The 19,807-nt window shown below is 37.5% G+C and overlaps 1 protein-coding gene across 1 annotated transcript; it reads right to left on the bottom strand.

The window, feature by feature from the left end:
• Nucleotides 1-12,743: 12,743 nt before the first annotated feature.
• Nucleotides 12,744-13,915, bottom strand: LOC107057966 (uncharacterized). Its single transcript, XM_015303150.1, has 2 exons — nt 13,616-13,915; nt 12,744-12,914 (listed from the first exon to the last, which is right to left on the bottom strand). The coding sequence occupies exons 1-2, from the start codon at nt 13,913-13,915 to the stop codon at nt 12,744-12,746; spliced, it is 471 nt and encodes a 156-aa protein (XP_015158636.1).
• Nucleotides 13,916-19,807: the final 5,892 nt, after the last annotated feature.

Genomic DNA, 19,807 nt, shown 5'->3' with positions numbered 1-19,807 from the left:
TGTGCCAAATGGTCATTCGCAGAACATTTTTGGAGACTATAAATACATTTTTAAATTCTTAGTTTACTATCTATCAATCCAGTTTTCATTATAGAATAGTTTTTATCAGTTTTTTGAAGTTGGAGAACTCTAAGTTTTGAGACAATATTTTCCTTAGCTTTGAAGATTTCCATTTTTGAGAAATTTAAAGCGGGAATTGAAGATATATCAATTTAGACCTTTGTAAAGACGAAATTAATCGTACCCAGTTGATGCAAACACAATTTGGTAACGATTTTTATCTTTCTATGATGTCTAGCTAAAACCCCAATTCTTGGGGTGTGATTATGTGATTATGGGTTGATTTAGCTGCTGGGTATTGTTAACTGATAGTGTAAATGTTGTTTAGAAGTGATTTTATTCAGTAATTGTGGCTTAATATAAAGAGTTGTAGTCGCAAATGCAACTTTACCTTCGTGGTTTTGGCTTGCTCGAGAGAGAGGTTTTAAAACCAAGATTACTGATTTGATGGTCTGTGGGTATTGGGTTGTCATGGGTTTAGCTCGAGAGAGTGAATCCTAAACCCTTTTCCACACATTCAGCTCGAGAGAGTGAATGGACAAAAGCATTGTTCTTAATTACTGCTTATTGGTGTTCGAGAGAAACTTGATTCGGGGTAAATTGTTCGAGAGAAAGTTTATCCCCACTAAAGTATAGCTTATTCACTGATTTACAGCTATTTACTATCAATTGCAATTACCCATTTGTCTACCTTAGCCCATAATCTGATCACATCCCAAGAACCCGTCTCCTTACTTGTTTACTCGTGTTATTTGCTGTTGTAGTTGATAATTACAATCAAACCCCCTTGATATTTCACACTTGTGTCACCCTAAACTTGAACCATATTTTTATTCGTAAATATTTTTATCTATGATTGACTTGACCATATTTATACTTGGCTCTTGATTCTTAAGCACGTACCACTCCCTATGGGATTCAACCCCAACTCACTTAGTTGAGTTATATTACTAACTAACGATCGTTGGCACTTAGTATTGGATGAAGTGTCCTGATACGTGAAATCACAATCCAAGCTCATTATCTATCATACTTATCTTATCTTATATTTTATAGACATGGGGAATCGCCTCTTGCCTTCTTATAAAGGCTCATGGGTATTCGTCTCTTGCCTTACATAAAGGATCACAGATACTCGCCTCCATATCCAACTTATGGGATCATGGGTACTCGACTCCATGCCTCACATCATATGACACTGGTACTCATCTCCATGTCATTATATAAGGATCATGGGTAATCGCCTCCATGTACAATCATCATTGTAGGAACATGGGGAGTCGCTCTTGTTAAATATCAAGGAACAAAGGTAGTCACCTCTTATTCTCTTCTAAGTAATATGGGTAATCGCCTCTAAATCAACTCTAAGGAATATGGGTAATCGCCTCATATTCTTCTCATTTAGAGGTCATGGGTAATCACCTCTAGCCTCATCAAGTTCTTAGTCTTTTAGATAAGATTCATTTTAGGTGAGCATTCATTTCAACCTAGAATTATTCAATGTTAGAAAGCCTTTCACATTCATACATAAGCAATTCATGTGGCTAAATCCCTTCCACAACAATCACATTAAAAAAATCATCAATTCATAAACATAAGCTTTACTCTCAAAGCACTACATATCAAAATTATCACATATGCTCCAATCTCAAAGCAATTCATAATGTATCTTATTTATCCTATAAGAATACATCTAAATCCATGATTTCTCCTTTCAAGGATAAAAACCCATTTACATCAATTTCACCTTGGAAACAGGGGTTAAGAATGGGTACATGTAAATTCATCCTAAAAACATGTAATCCTATCAATTCATGCATAAACAATCATAACACAATCAATTGGATCAACATTCATCAAGACCCACAACTTTAGAAGAAAACCCTAACTCAAATTAGGGAATTTCTAATTTTCAATTGGGGAATCTTAGGGCCTCCATGTATGCAAGGATTCCATGGATAAAAAGCCATAATACCTTACTATAAATGCCCATAATTGCTTGAGGAATGAAGACTAGACCTTGATCCTAGCTTCAACTCTTTCTTCTTCTTCTTCAAGTTCTAGAGAGAGAAATATTTGAGAGAAAGAACTTTGGGTTTTCTTTTGGGTTCTGAGAAAATGACTTGAATGTGTGAGTTTTGGGGTTAAAATCACTTATATAGGGGTCCTAGTCTTGGGTAAAATGACATAGTATTAATTTAATTAAAACCGGAAAAGACCCAAAAGCCCCTAACTTTCAGTGGACTGAACAACCTTTACAATAGGTGCCACGAGCCGTGGTCCTAGACCAGTGGCTTGGCAAACAAATCTGAAACTCACTTTTCCGTCACAACCCTCTCCGGGGCTGGTCAAGGCCTTCACAAGCCATCAAGTGGCTCGTGGGAGGGTCTCACTTTTAGGCAGCCTTGACTAGCTCACTACCTAGCCTTTCACGCCAATCACCACGACCCGTGGTCCCAACCATAAGCCATCTTGGTGGTCATGGAAGGTGACCTCCACTTGGTCCCTCACTGTGAGCCACCACGGGCAACACCACACCTCGTGGTGCCCTTCACGGCCCATCTGGGTCCACGTGAAGGTTGCCCAGGCTCATTTCTTTCGCTCATGACCTCTGACTTAGCCCCTACCTTAGACTACTACATTATGAGATTTTACATTGGTTTTAGAGAGATCAATAAATGTTTGTAACTACTGATTTAAGATTCAAACTTTAAGACAACAATAGATTCATGCAATACAGTCAATATTGAAGTCGATTAATCAATAACCATTTAGGGTTTTACACCCACATCTAGCACACACCCCCTAGATAAAGGTTTAGATACTCATGAAAGATAAATTAGATCAATTACCTATAAAGGAAAGCTGCATTCTAAGCTAAAATGATAACCAAATCTAGAACTCCAAACTTAGATTGACCCTACTATGAGTTTTCTTTCATTACAAGCTAAGATGTTTTCTTACTACTGTTCTCTATTATCCACCTTGCATACTATTTCATATCATATTATGTCATATCATATTCACTCATATGTATATTGCCGTAATTGTGAAGAAGATAAAAGTACAAAATTTCACAAATCTCTATTCTTTCCTTGGAAGATTCCAAAGGAAGCACTCTGTTTCAAAAATTGCATTTTTGCCCTTCGAATTCTGTCTTTTGGACCTGCACTACATTGTTGAGACTCCAATAAGAGAAAGCAGAATGCAAATTGATTCCGTACATCAACCTTGCGTTTTGATCAAGAGCTTCTGCGTTGGGATCAACAGATGTCAATCGGTCATAGTACCACACCAACTTCAGGCTGGTACTAAGCTAGCACAACTTCATTCAAGACAATATCAAGCTGGCAAAATGCCTGATTACTTCTACGGGATGCAGGTTCCATCATTGGTGTGCTTTAGTGCCTTTTGGCTTCAAATCGATTGAACATGCTTTTTCCAACGAATGTCTTCATACAAGAGAACTAGGGCCTAAAAACCCTTCAATTATAGCATTGAAACATGGAAATAATTCATGAATTTGATTCCAATGAGTTAGTAAAATGCCATCTCATCAAACCCCCACACTTGAAATTTTGCTTGTCCTCTTGCAAAACATTTCATTAAGCATATGATCAAAGCTCAACTACACCCAAGATAGGATTTGCATAATTACATTCATAAATTCTAACCATTAAGAACACAGAATAAAGGATAAAAACAAAATACTCAACCCAAGCACCACTTATTATTAGTTCTGCCATAAATCGTTGAGAAAAGGTTTTAGCAAAACATTTTAAGCAAATTATGGGACAGACATTCTTTCGGTACAATATTAAAGCATCTCAAACTAATAGGATCAACCTTCTTTCTTTGCCTTAAGATTTACATGGATATGAAATATTCATGCAACTTAATTGAAATCTAGACATCACAATTCATATGAAGGATGCAATGACACCCACATAAAAGAGAATCCCACACATATTTAAAGATATCAATTTAAGGGATTAAATATAATACAATAATACTCAATCTCACAAAAGTTTTAAAGCATATACACGTTGATCCATATACTTGCCTTGTATGTAGATCACCACTAATGTAGATTGACAAGACTTAAAATCCTCAAGGACTTCAGGGTTTATCTTAGGTTTGGGCAATAGGTAGGATATCATTTGGTCAAGCGGTTAAAATGCGTCCCTTATTCTTTCAATTTAATTGAGCTTTCTACTCATATTTTTGCTTTGCTTTCCATCTTATTTCTCCCTTGTTTCACATTCACTTATTCAGCTTCCATTTTTTTCACCTTGAGTTATGTGAATATGATAAGCTAGCACCCACAATTTTGTTATTATTCATTCACGGCCTTTTCAACATTTTTCAATTTTAAACTCATGGTGATCTTATGTTTTTAGCTCAAATCTCATAGTTTCCTCTTTGCACGAATCCCCAAACTTAGGCTTTTGCATACATTTCAATCTCATTTTTGTTTTTGTTTTTTTCTCCCCCAATCTTAGGTTTTTAGCATATGTCACACTTCATTTGTTAACATAAGGGTGTGTTACACCTCTGAGTTGGTAATTTGAGTAAAAAAGAAAAGTTGCAAATTTTGCTACTAGTACAGGTTTTACGGGCTTACCTACAGACCATAAAAGGTCCTATGGTCCTTAGGAGAGAAGTTATGGAAATGCCTTGGGAAAATTTGAACTGTCAAGTCTTAGAAGATTTTCTACTTACCAACAACACGGTCCGTAGGAGGGACCTACGGCTCATATGAAGTGGTCATAGAGTGTTCCAGACTTGGTGGAATTTTAGGTTGATTGTATGGTTTGGTTCGATGGGTCGTAGACACTGGCTCGTGAAAAGTTGGCGTGAAGATGGTCTTCAGTATCTTGACTTATGGACCAACAGGATGGTCCGTAGAGTCACTTCTGGAAGTTTTTATTAAAGGGTATTTGGGTATTTTCCTATCCATTTAACACCTAAACTATGTCGTTTTTACCATATATCTAAGTCCTATAATTGATTTACTCTTTAAAAATTAATCCATTCCCTCTCTTTTACTTCAAACCCCCAAAAGCTCTCAAGGGTTTCTCTCCAATAATTCTCTCAAGTGGAATATGTTTCTTAAAGCTTTCAAGCTTCCTTCCCCAATTCAAAGACTAGGATTCATCAAAGGTATTTGAGAATTTATTAATGGATCATTTTCATACATTGAGTTCCAAGATTTCTCAACTTTCCTCTGTGATTCTAACCCAAATTTCTAGTGTTTCACATGTTTCCTCATCGGTTCAATTGATTATGCCTAAATTTGACCTAAATGATCTTATCATACATGATTTTATCTAAATTACATAATTTCAATGAATTTTATATGAACCCATGTCTTATGCCTATTTTTATGAATATGAACCATGTTTTGAGATTATGAATGCATCATGAAATTGAAAAACTTATGAGTTTAGGAATACTTTTAGATAAAGTATCAATATATTTTATGAAAAAGTTGCTTCCAATTGAAGTATTATGTTTTATTTCATTCTTAGTATTATGCTTATGTCAAGTAACTTATTTAGGGTCTCTAGGGACTCTATTCACCATGTCACATCTAGGGGTAGGTTGAGTCATGAAAAACTTAGTAATTTTAGCAATAGGTTTTAATAATAGTCATAGGTGTCTGACAACACGCATTTAGCAGAGTCTTATTCATGAGTGTTAAGTGCACCATATTTATGATGTGGAGGCTATGAAACATTTAAGAAACTAAAAAAATTTCATTACTCTAAAGTTGTGCGATAGAGTTTAAATCTATAAGAGTCTTCCTCCTAACTCTTGTTCCATGCCTATTCAGAATATGCCTCCAAGAAGAGCTCCCACACAAATGAATGTCAACGATAATGTGGAACTCGAAGCTCCTCAAGCTCTGGTTGACCCTTTTGCCAAGAAAATATCTCATGTGGAGTGTAGGACAACTTTTCAAGTGTTGGCTTAAGTTATGAATGCACAAGATAATAGAGAGATTGTAGCTCATGTGAATCCAAATGTGGGTACAGTTGCAACAAAGGTAAGAGACTTCACGAGGATGAATCCTCTCAAATTCCATGGTTCAAAAGTGGATAAGGATGCACAAGAGTTAATTAAAGGAATCCTTAAGATTGTGGAGATTATGGGAGTGACTCTGGTGGAAAAGGCGGGATTGGTTGATTATAAATTGAAAAGGTTTTCTCAAGTGTAGTTTGCTCAATGAAAGGGGAAAGGGCTTTTGATGTCGATACCTTGGATTAGGACAAGTGGAAAGGGGAATTTCTTGATCGGTTCTTTCCCCTTAGATGAAGGAGGCTAAGGTGCAAGAATTTATCAACTTGAGGTAAGAAACATGAGTGTCATGGAATATTCTTTGAAGTTCACTCAATTGTTCAAGTATGCTCCGACAATGGTTGTCGACTCTAGTGCATTATTTTGGGTGTGTCTGATATAGTGGTCAAAGAATGTAGAACCGCAATGTTGATAAAGTATATGGATGTCTTAATTTGGTAACTCATGCTCAACAAATCAAATGGGAAAAACTTATGGAGAAATCTAGGGGGTCTAAGAGGGCAAGGACAAATAGTGGTGATTTCTCTCACTCGAGGTCCGATGGAAATAAATGCTCTCAGTTTCAGCAAAATTTCTCTTATACAAATCCATTTAGTGCTTCAGGTCAAAGGTTCAATAAGGATAGGATGTCTAACCCTCCTCAAGGATATGGTTCTAATGAATCTTCATTCCTCGCTTGCAAAAAGGGAGGCAAGAGCCATTGAGAAAGGTGCTTAATTGCTACCGATGGTTTCTATGGTTGTCGTAAAGGTGGTTTTAGATTCAGAGATTTTCCTTTACTTGGTGGGAAGGGTAAAAATGGTCATCAGGTTCAGCCTAGTGCTTTTTCTGGTCACCTAACTTCGTAGGGTGCTTCTTATGGTTCTGGTGATACTCAGTGTCAGAAAAGTTTTATGCTTTTTAGACATGATAAGATCATGAGGGTTCTGTGGATATGGTGACTGGTATATTACGAGTTTTTCAATTTGATATTTATGCACTGCTTGATCTAGGTGCTATATTGTCTTTTGTGACTACTTATGTGTCTATGATGTTTGACGTCAGTCTGAAATTCTTTTAGAACCTTTCTTAGTCTCTACTCTGGTTGGTTACTCTATTATTGCTAAACAAGTCTATAGAAATTGCCCAATTTTAGTTTCCCATAAGGTCAACTTAGTTGATCTTGTGGAGTTAGACATAATAGATTTTGATGATTTTCTTTGTACGGATTGACTCCATTCTTGTTATGCTTCCATTGATTATAGAACCCGAATGGTCAGATTTAAGTTTCCAAATAAACCTTTCATTAATTGGAAGGGTGGAAATTCAGCATCTATCGATCGGTTTATCTCATGCCTTAAGGCTAGGAATATTATCTCTAAAGGTTGCATTTATCATCGATTTTGGGTTACGGATATGGATTTCGAAGCCCCTACTCTTGAGTCAGCTCCTGTTCTTAATGAGTTTCTTAAAGTGTGTCCTGATAATCTTCCAGGTGTTCCTCTCGAAAAGGAGATAGACTATGGAATTGACCTTCTTCCAGATATGTAGGCTCTCTCCTTTCCTCCTTATTGTATGGCTCCGGTAGAGCTTAATGAACTAAAGGATCAATTGAAGTATTTGTTGGATAAGGGTTTCATCAAGACGAGTATCTCGCCCGAGGATGCTCTAGTTTTGTTTGTTCTTAAGAAAGGTGGTTCTCTTTGTATGTGTATTGATTATCAACAATTGAAAAAGGTCATGATAACAAATAAGTATCATATTCATGACTTGTTTAATCAACTTCAAGGTGCTAGTTTCTTATCAAAGATTAATCTTTGATTAAGGTATTATCATTGAGGGTAAGGGAAACTGAAATTCCGAAGATGACTTTTCAAACTCGATGTGGTCAGTAAGAGATTTTGGTGATGTCATTTGGCTTGACTAATGCCTTGATGGCTTTCATGAATCATATGAATAGAGTGTTCACGCAATATATTTATATGTTTATCATAATATTTTGATTTATTCTCAGAATGAGGATGATCATGTCGATCATTTGAGGATTGTCTTGCAAATTCTCAAGAATTGTCAGTTCTTGGCTAGTTTTAGCAAATGTGAGTTTTGGTTGACGTCTGTTGCTTTTCTTGGCCATATTGTTTCCGCAGAAGGTATTTAGGTTGATCTTAACAAGACTAAGGTAGTTAAGAACTGACCTAGACATGTTTCCCCTTGAATATTCAGAGTTTCTTTGGTTTGACCGGTTATTATAGAAGATTTGTTGAGGGATTTTCCTCTATTACTTCGCATTTGACTATGTTGACTCATAAATAGGTAAAGTTCCTATGGTCGGAAGTGTATGAGAAAAGTTTCCAAGAGTTGAAGACTAGACTCACTTCAGCCCTAATCTTGACATAACTAGAAGGTTCCAATGGGTTTGTGGTATAGTTTGATGCTTCGAGAATTGACTTAGATTTCTTCTAATGCAACACGGTAAGGTAATTGCTTGTGAATCGAGGAATCTTAAGGTGCATGAAAAGAACTACCCTACTCATGATTTGGAGTTGGCGATAGTTTTGTTTGCCTTGAAGATTTGGATACATTATTTTTAAAGTGTCCATGTGGATGTGTTCACCGATCATAAGAGTTTACAATATTTGTTCAAGCAAAAGACTATGAATCTTCACCAAAGAAAATGGCTCGAACTTTTGAAGGATTACAATATGAGTGTTCTTTACCATTAGGGTAAGGCAAACGTGGTTATCATTACTCTCAGACAATTGACGATGAGTTGTGTTTCTCAAATTAAAGATAGGCAATAGGAATTGGTTCGTGATGTTCATAGACTTGGTCTTTTGGTTGTTAGCTTGGTTTATTCCGAGGATGGTTGCACATTGTTTAGAATGGTTCAGAATCATCTCTTGTGTTATATGTAAAAGCAAGACCTTGACCCAACTTTGGTAGAGTGGAAGGAAATAGTGCATAGAAAGGACATTGAGGCTTTCTCCCAAGAGGGAGATGGTGTATTTCAATATCAAGGTCATCTATGTGTTCTGAATGTTGATGAGTTGAGGCAACAAATTTTATCAAAGGCTCACAGTTCTTGGTATTTTATTCACTCGGGAGCCACCAAGATGTATCGTGATCTACGGGAGCTCTATTTGTGGAATGAGATGAAGAAGGATAATGTGAAATTTGTGGCTAAGTGTCCAAATTTCCAACAACTGAAAGTTGAGCTTCAAAACTTGGGAGATTTGACTCAAGACATTAGTATTCCTACTTGGAAGTGGGAAGACTTGAATATGGATTTCATTATCAGTTTACTCCGCACTTGGAGGAAGCATGCTTTGATTTGGGACATCGTGGATTGGATGACAAAGTCGGCACATTTCATTCCCGTAAAGACTTTGTATTCAACTGAGGATTAAGCTAAGTTGTATATCTGAGAGATGGTTAAGTTGCATGGGGTGCCCTTATTTATTATGTAGGACCGAGGTACAAATTTTACTTCTCAGTTTTGCAGCTCTTTCCAAAAAGGCCTTGGTACCCAAGTTAAGGTTAGTACGATCTTTCATCTGAATGGTGATTGTCCAGCCGAGCGTACCATTCAGACTTTGGAAGAAATGTTAAGGGCATGCGTTATTGACTTCAAGGGTAATTGAGATAATCATTTTCCATTGATTGAGTTTGCGTATAATAATAGTTATCACTCAAGTATCCAAATGGCTCTATTTAATGCTCTTTATGGTAGGAGGTATAGGTCTTCTAGTGGTTGTTTTGAAGTTGGTGAGGTCACTCTGATAGAGCCCGAGTTGGTGCATGAGGCTATAGAAAAGGTTTGACTAATTCGGATCGTTTGAAAATGGCTCAAAGTAAAAACACGTCTTATGCGGATGTTAGAAAGAAAGAGTTTGAATTCGATGTTAATGATTGGGTGTACATGAAAATATCACATATAAAGGGTGTGATGTGTGATGAGATTTGGAAAGGATTTGGAAAGAAGGGTGTGATGAGATTTGGAAAGAAGGGTGTGATGAGATTTGGAAAGAAGGGTGTGATGAGATTTGGAAAGAAGGGTGTGATGAGATTTGGAAAGAAGGGTGTGATGAGATTTGGAAAGAAGGGTGTGATGAGATTTGGAAAGAAGGGTGTGATGAGATTTGGAAAGAAGGGTGTGATGAGATTTGGAAAGAAGGGTGTGATGAGATTTGGAAAGAAGGGTGTGATGAGATTTGGAAAGAAGGGTGTGATGAGATTTTGGAGCTAATAGAACCACCAGAATTGCATTCGGAGGCCGTCTTCCTGGACCTGTTACCGAAGTAAACTGTTCAAATTTCAAAAGCTCCAAGACACTGAAACTTGAACATAATCCAAATGGATGACCAGGTAACCGAGCTATCAGTATCAGCAAGTCATAAATGACTTAGGATCACTATGAGAACTCTCTAAATGATGAAAATGTGGCATTTACTGAGAAATGACCTGGAGGGTCTTTACACTTATGTCTACTTATGCATTCATGTTCATGAAATCAGTTTTAAACTTTATGTTTTAGTTCGAAATCCGTTACTCAATAAATTTTATGTATTTACCTTTCCGAATTGGGTTGTAGATCTTTCCCCACACTTTTCATCTTTATTAGACTCTATTCAAAGACGAATGTTCCCAAGGAGGAGATATTGCAACACCCCCAAAGTGCCTAGCTCAAATCAGATTAGGAAGAGTTTAGAAAATGTTGAAGTCTACAGGAAGTGTCTTTTACGGCCTATACAACGGTTATTGGACTTCATAAGTAGTGATTTCAGGTCTAGGGATTAAGAGGTATTTTACTGTCCATATAAGTTTTCACGGACCATGCACTTGGCCGTACACCAGACTTCAAAAAGATGGGAAAATTTCTTGAACAGGACGAAGAGTTTTATGGGTCGTATAATCTTTTACAAATTGTAGGCTAGTCGGTACAAAGAGACTTTAGAAATCAGGAAACTCAACTTCTATGGGCAGTTGTATGCGCCATACTATCTTCTGCGGACCGTAGAATGATCCGTATAATTGAACTTTTGTTACCCATGAATTTCCCCTTGTCTTATTTGAACCCTTTTATGGTCTGTAAATGGTTGTATGATCTATAGAGGGCAACCGTAGATGACCTCTCTCAATTTTTAATCAGGGGTTTAGTCTTTTCGTACTCTTTTAGTCCATATACTACGTCGTATTGGCCTATTTTAAGTGGGTTTCAGTGTTTCCTAAAGGATCTAACCCCTCATTATCTCCTAACTTACCCAAAATAAATTTCTCCTCTCTCAAGTCTTCTCCCTCAAGCAATTGGTGCATTTCATTTCAAAATTCCAACTTTCTTTAAATATAAATCATTACACACTTCCACAAAGCCCAAAAAGAGTAGAAATACTAATAAAGTCAACTAAGTTTCTAAGTGACACCTTTATCTTATTTGTTGTTCAAAATGCCAAATGCATACCAACACATAATCGATAATAATACAATCATACTCAAAGTTCATTTCAAAATGCCAAATGCATACCAACACACAATCAATCCATTCTCAATTCAATCACACCACACAAACAACTGTGTAGACACTTATCATAGTACAATCATACTCACTTGGAACTCAAGCCAATCCAAGGGCTCAATAAAACAAATAGATAATAATGAAGTAAAAGCTTGGGAATACTAAAAGAAAAGCACATAATCATACCAAACTGATTAACACATATAAACCTAAGTTTCACGCCACCTAGAAGCTTTCTAAGGACCCTATAAAGTAAACCAAGATTCAGTCTAATCCTAATATAAGGAACCCGGCTAAAAAGCTAGGCTAATATCTCAAAATTGGCCAAAAATACAACTAATGATCATACAAACCTAAAATCTCATCCTAAAACCTTCCTAACGATCAATGCTACTCAATTTATATAAATTATATTGAGCCAAGTCTTAGGAGGAAGTCGTAACCTACCTTAGGGAAAAACCCCACTTGAACCACTACGGGAGCTTTTTCTTTCTCAGCAACCTTCAAATGATGCTAATCTGTCAAATTAGTGATGAAGACGAGCGAAATGCTACCCAATTTGCCATGAAAAGATTTGGACCCAAAAATTGAGTCAAAATAGGACCGTGGGACCCACATGTGGAATCATAGAATTGACTCCATCAGAAGGTCCCAACCATCTTAAGGAATATGAGACCCACAAATAGGCACAATCTGAGAATCGACCGAGCCCAAATTAGTCCCACCACGAGTGAGCTCAAGAATGATAAAAAATGGAATTCAGAGAAGAAAATCAACGGAACTTACAAGGTAAAGGAAAGATTAACCACCTACAATAAATTTCCACACTATCCACCAACAATTCCCAGCAATCCCCACTGATTTATCTACAAATTTGAGCTCTTGATCATAAAAGAGAAATTGGTCTCATAAATTATGAATGCTGAGATTTTGAGGAACTTATTTAACTAATACTTAGTTATTCATAATGATTGCATGGCTCAAAGGGTCGTGATTGTGATTCATAAATATTGACCCGGTTCACTAACCCTTAATCACGATGGTTAATATTTGCGAATGCATTGACCAAGGAAGTTGGTCTTTTCGATCATAGCGCCTAGATCACGATCACTCACACCACTGCACTGGTCTTCGTGAACTTGAATCCAAGCACATGGATGCGCTGAACAATGCTTATGGCACCAAAAATCAGATGCATCATCTCAACTTGAAGTTGAGAAAATGCCCTAATTGGGAATCGAGATTCGTTTGGAACCCATGAATGCAAACGAACTATGCTAACCTACTAAAGTTTACATTCCAGACTCAATGAAATCAATGAAACAACAAATGGATGTTGTCTTGATAAAATGGTGACCCGAGGTAACCAAAACAAGAATTACACAAAATGACACTAAAACATCCAAATAACCTAGGACCCAAACTAAAGGTCATTCAAGATCAAACTCAACATTCTGTACCTAACTGTGCTAATAGATTCTCATCCGAGCATGTTAAGTCAACACTTGGCAAAATTTAAAAAAAATCATGCCTAAAAACTCAAAATTATGTTGGAGGCCTTGAGACCCAAACCAACCATGCTACTAACCCAAATTGGACATTCCAAAGCTAATGGAACTGATGGAGATCTCATTCAACCTCAGATTCTCTAGATGTTGACCAAACACAACTCTTTCAACATAAAAGCCCCAAAAATGGGAAAACTCACCCAAAAATATCCCAACCACCTCGGGAAGCGTATCACCTCCCAACACATTACAAATACTACTCATAAGCTATGGAAGGGGGAAAATAGTGATATCACTCGAAAGAAAGCAAATGACCACAAGGGTCATTACAATATCCACTACTAAAAGGACTTTCATCCTCAAATGTTAAATAAAAGAAAGTACTCGAAGGCTTGAAAAGGTGAGGATATCTAGTCAACATATTAATCTTAGCTTCCCTAATAGCCTCCTCGACTAGATGATTCATCTACTAAACCTTCACTGATAGAATTTCCTTAGACCTCAACTTCCTAACATGTTTGTCTAAAATAGCGAAAGGCTTCTCCTCAAAACCTAAGAAATCATTCAACTGCACTGAATCCCACTGAAGCCCCTTTGACTTATTTGGAACATACCATCTCAACATAAAGACATAAAACACAGGGCGAACACCTGAAAGTGTTGGACGTAAGGAGAACTCATAAGCCACCTCTTCAATATGCCTTAAAATCTCAAAAAGACCACTACACCTAGGACTAAGCTTTGCCTTCCTCCTGGATCTCATCACTCCATTCATGGTTGACACTCGCATAAATACACGATCGCCAACCATGAACTCCAAGGATCGCACCCTCTAATCAACATATCTATTCTACCTACTTTGTTCAGTACAAAGCCTCTCCTAGATCATACGAATATCATCCATAGAATAATGTAACAAGTCGGTACCTCTAAACCTAACCTCAAAAGCATCAAAATAGTCCATCGGATGTCGACACCTTCTACCATAAAACACATAAAATAGAGCCATTTGAATACTCGAATGGTATCTATTGTTAATACAAAAACTATGTGAAAGTCTAAAAACTGTCGTACTGACCTCCAAAATTAATGACTCAAGCTTGAAGCATGTCCTCCAAAACCTAAATAGTCCTCTCATACTGAGAGTCATCATGTGGATGAAAGTTGTGCTAAGCTCAACTTGGGTACCCAACTCCCTCTAAGTAGACCTCTAAAAACATGAAATAAGTTAAGTTCAACAATCTAAAATTATATACACTAGCACCCTATGCAAACAAATAATCTCCCAAATATTGATATGAGCTAACCTCTTTGAACTTAACACAGCCTCAACCAATAGAAAGTGAGCAGACTTGGTCAATCAGTCAATGATGACCTAAATAACATCAATTCTCCAAAAAGTAAGTGGAAAGCCTTCCATGGTATCCACCGCTATCCGCTTCCATTTCTGCTGAGAACGGGTAGACGTTGGGTAAAACCTCATATCCTCTAGTATTCGTACTTCACCTCCTGACAGTTCAAACACCTAGCCATGAACTCTACATTATCTCTCTTCATCCCACACAAGCAATAGTTCTTCCTCAAATCATGATACATCCTTACTAAAGTAGATGTATATAGTATAAAAAACAATGAGACTTCTCTAGAATCAACTGAATCAAGTCACAAAATTTAGGAAAACAGATGTGACCCTCAATGCTCAGAACACCCTTCGGAACTAAGGTTTCTTTCCCAGCCTCTCTGCTGAGCACCTTAACTCAAATAACCCTCACTCATGCATCCTTAAACTGCTATTCCAAAATTTACTCCATCAATGAAGACATATCCTCCACATAAGCAAGAACCTTGTTGGGCTTACAAATAACAATTTAAACCTTTCAATTAGCTAAAGACTAAATTTCTGAAGCCAAGGTCTCCTATCTACTAGTAGGAAATTCAAACTCTCCATACTCACCACATTCTAGCTCAAGGCATATGCAACCACATTTTTCTCTCCTGGGTGATAAAGAATTGTAACATCAAAGTCCATTAGTCACCCAAGCCACCTACGTTGTTTCAAGTTAAGGTCCTTCTGGATTAAAATGTACTGAAGACTGCGATGATTGGTGAAGACTTCATAATGAACACCATACAGTTAGTTCATCCAAGTCTTCAACGTGCAGACTACCACCACAACTCTAAGTCATGAGTGGGGTAGTTCCTCTCCTGAATCTTCAATTGTAGAAAGCTTATCTGATAACTCTAGATTGTTGCATCAACATAGAACCCAAGCCAACACAGGAAGTATCATTGTAGATGGTAAACCATGGCCCTTAATAGGAAGGGTCAGCATCGAAGCTGAAGTAAAAAAAGCCTTGATCTTCAAAAATCTCACCTCACATTCGCCAGAACACTAGAAAGGGATATTCTTGTGGGTCAATCTAGTCAATGGTGGTGCAATCAAAGAAAATTTCTCCACAACCCATTTGTAGTAGCCTGCTAACCCGACAAAATTGTGAACATTGGTAGGAGAAGTAGGCCTAGACTTCACAAGGTCTAACATAATCTAAACCTTGGACACCACATACCCTAAGAATGCCACAGACTGAAACCAAATCTCACATTTAGTGAACTTGGCATATAATTACTAATCTCTCAAAGTTTGAAGTACAATCCTCAAATGATGCTTATATTGCTTCATACTCTTGGAGTAGACTAGAATGTCATAAATGAACAATATCACAAAGGATTCCAAGTAGGTCATGAACATATAACTTATCAACTCTATGAACATTGTTGAGGCATCAGTCAACCAAAAAGATATGACTGGGAACTATTAATGGTCATACCGAGTCCAAAAAAAAGTTTTTAGGAAGTTTGTAGCTCTAATCCTCAAGTAGTGGTAGACCTATCTCAAGTCTATCTTAGATAACACTGCTACATCATAAAACTTGTCAAACAATTCAAAAATATCAGGCATCAGATACATGTTCTTGATGGTTACCTTATTTAGCTATCAATAGTCAATGCAAATACACAAGGAACAATTCTTCTATTTCACTAATAGGACATGAGAACCTCACAGAGACACACTAGGCCTAATGAACCCCTTACTCATGATGTCTTGGAATTTCTCCCTAAGCTCTCTTAACTCATATGGAGCAATCTGATAAGGTACAATAAATACTTGCTACATGCCCAAATCAACATCAACGATGCAATCAAAGTCACGATTAGGAGGAAGACTTGGTAGGTCGATAGGAAACACATCAGAAAACACTCAAACAACAAAAACTGACAAAAGGCAAGGAGTGTTGGCATTAGTATCACGAACATAAGCAAGATAGCTAAACACTCCTTTCTTACCAATCACTGAATCCTCAAAAATGAAATCACACCCCTCGGCATGAGGCTATCAATAACAGCCCACATAATTAGAGGGTTACCAGGCATACATAAGGTAACAGTCTTAGAAAAGCAATCCAAGATCCCATGATACGTAGAGAGAATCCATGCCTAATATCAAGTCATAATCTACCATATCTAATATAGGGTAGCCCAAGTAGCATACTCTAAGATGGACACCATACATGATCTATAGACTCTATCCACTACTAAAGAATCACCTACGATAGTAGTTACATACAAAGGCACATGCAAAGGTTGACAAGACAACTCCAAACGCATTGCATAATATGAAGATACATAAGAAGAAGTAGACACCAAATTAAAACAAAAGTAGGTTGATGAGAGACTGAGATCATACCATTGATGACGACATCCAAATCCTCCACCTCTTGCTTACAGAGAAAGACATAAATATTACCGCATCCACCTCGATCGCACCACCTCTCAAACTGAGGACAACCTCTAGTACCATGGGGACCACCCCAACTACCTTGTGCGCTACCTCTGGTCGATTGTACCGGAGCCTTAGGGACCTAAATTTGTTGACCCAGTCACTTGTGGTGACATATCGTGGGGCAATCTCTAGCAAAGTGGCCCAACTTGCCACACTCATAACAACCCCTACCAGAAGAAACTTGCTTAGATGACTTGACTGGACCCAACTAACTACCAAGGTCCAAATACTCAAAAAGAAAACCCTGATAAGTTAGAACTAAAGTTTGACTGGCCTAACCACTACCACCCACTAAGTTACCAGCTATAATTTGCAGTTCAACCCAAATCAACCTACTATGATGAAATTGTTGTGGGTAACCTCTACACCAAAAACCTGTACAATAGGACTAAGACCCACAAAACCACCTTGATAGTGGGGCCTCTTATTCTTTCCTCAATAGGCCTCATGACATATACCCTCAATGGTTCGCACATGGTCTACAAGTTGAAGGAATGATCAGCCCAATTCCACTATCTTGTTTGTAGACAATTGAAGGCTTAAAGCCAACCCTCTAACAAATATGTGCACTCACTTGTGCTCTGCCATCATAATCATAGATGCATGACTGGATAGCTCGTGCAATCCTATGTCATACTTAGAAACTAAAATCAGCCACTGTTGCAGATCTGCTAAATCTCACAACCTCTCCATCAAGCTGCAAGGTACATCCTTCTCCAAGAACACCTTGGAGAATTGAGCCAAAGTCACTAGGGGTGACCCGATTGTCCTACAAACTAGACAAAATCTCTGCCATTGCTTTATTGGCCCAACCTCTCCATCAAGCTGCAAGGTACATACTTCTCCAAGAACACCTTAGAGAATTGAGCCCAAGTCACCGGGGGTGACCCGATTGACCTACAAACTAGATAAAATCTCTGTCATGGCTTTATTGGCCCGTCCACCTAAAAAGCATTATAGTCTACACCATGCAACTCAACCAACCTGTGGTTATGCAACCTCTCCTAAAAAATCACAAGAATCTCCTGGGAATACTCGCCCAAAGCACTTGAAAACCTAAGAGGACTCAATCTGTAAACCATCCCATATCTTCTACTCATTAGAAGACATTACCGGCCTAACTGCCACAGGCGAAACAATTCTCGGCACTGCTAAGTGAAGAGACACAGATATAGGTTATGCTTTTGGTACCTGAAAACTGTGTGACCCTACCCGGGTCAAAGTCTATGCCTAATATCTAACTTAAGGGCTACCGAAGTACTAGGTAAATTCCCATCTTGGGACATACCATATGTAAAGTGGAGGATCCTAGCCAAAGTGTCCTAAATGACTGGTTTGACAATGAATCATAGTGGAGACTGGGCTGGCCCCACACTATCCAATTGTCGCTGGACCTACTCTACCTAGATAACGGACTCTAGTGATGGTGACTATTCTCTACCTCGACCTCTAGCTCAAACTCAGCCTCTACCCGTAGTTGGAGCTCCATATGCAAGCACATGATATAATCGCCCAGCCGTTGATGATCTCATCCTTGAAATTTCAGAAAAAATGAAACAAAAAAATTTAGAAGTTGGTGAAGTCAAGAGTGCATAATAAGGAACAAGAAGAGTGAAGTATTCTAAAGAATACCCAATAGCCTCTCAAAGATAGGATACGAACGTCATCATACAGATCTACGAGTGTCTACTAGGCACTTGCTCTTGTACTGGTAAGATCGATGAACCTAAAGCTCTGATACAATATTTTTACAATCCAAAATAGGGTCATGATAGAGCCTACCATAAACCCACCAATAGGCAAGGCTAAACCCTGCTACAAGCAATAGATATGCTAAACATGGAACTAAGCAAAAGAAATATTAATAATAAAAAGAGGGTCCTATAGCATAGATGTGTATAAAATGATATAAAATATATAAAAATGACCTGAAAGTGACCAAGAAAGACAAAACTGTATACAAGAACCATATTAATCCTAGTGAAACTTGTACAAAAACATCTAAGTAAAGAAAGGACTATATACATCAAATCTGCTAATCAAAATATAAAATATACAAACAATAAAAAAGAGGGAAAACAACAATCTCTAAACGCCAACAACTCACCATAGTCCAAATTAACGACGTCCATAAGAGATCTAAACTCAGCAAGGATGGCTTGTACTAGGAGCTACATCGGAAAAAGATGCAGAAGTGTAGTATGATTACCAAAACATGAGGTACTCAGTAGGCATAATAGGCAAACCGAGCTCAGATCAAAAAGATATAAACGAAGAGACACGGTAGTGCTATGATGATGATGATGATCATCATCATCATCATCATCATAATCATCATAATCATCATCATCATCATCATCATAATAATAATAATAACAATAATAATAGCAACAACTACCAATACAAGACAATCACGGCCAAACTGATAAAATAGGATGATGCAAAGCATATATGGCCAACACATAAAAGTAAAAGCCCGACAAAGTTTCTCGAGCCATCCAAAATGATCCATCAGACTTTTACAAGTGATGAAATACAATAAATATACCTTGAAATAGTTCTTTGAGATTCCTCGAAGTGTCTCTTTGTGCTTATCAGTTAAAGTAACTTGATGAGTTAAAATAAGTACCTTTTTAGATTAAAAGCCTCAGAAAATGGTGCATTTCCTTTCTTAATTCAAGTTTCTTTAAATAAAAATAAGTAATACACTCCCACCGAGCCAAAAACAAGTAGAAATCATAATCAAGTTGTTTAAGTGTCTAAATTACACCATTCTCTTATTTTTTTTGTTCAAATATGCCAAATGAAGATGTCATGGCATGAAAT

The sequence above is a fragment of the Solanum tuberosum genome, unplaced genomic scaffold, assembly GCF_000226075.1.
Source record: "Solanum tuberosum cultivar DM 1-3 516 R44 unplaced genomic scaffold, SolTub_3.0 scf00418, whole genome shotgun sequence".
NCBI classification, from domain to species: domain Eukaryota; kingdom Viridiplantae; phylum Streptophyta; class Magnoliopsida; order Solanales; family Solanaceae; genus Solanum; species Solanum tuberosum.
This window is presented reverse-complemented; position numbering and strand designations above follow the sequence as displayed.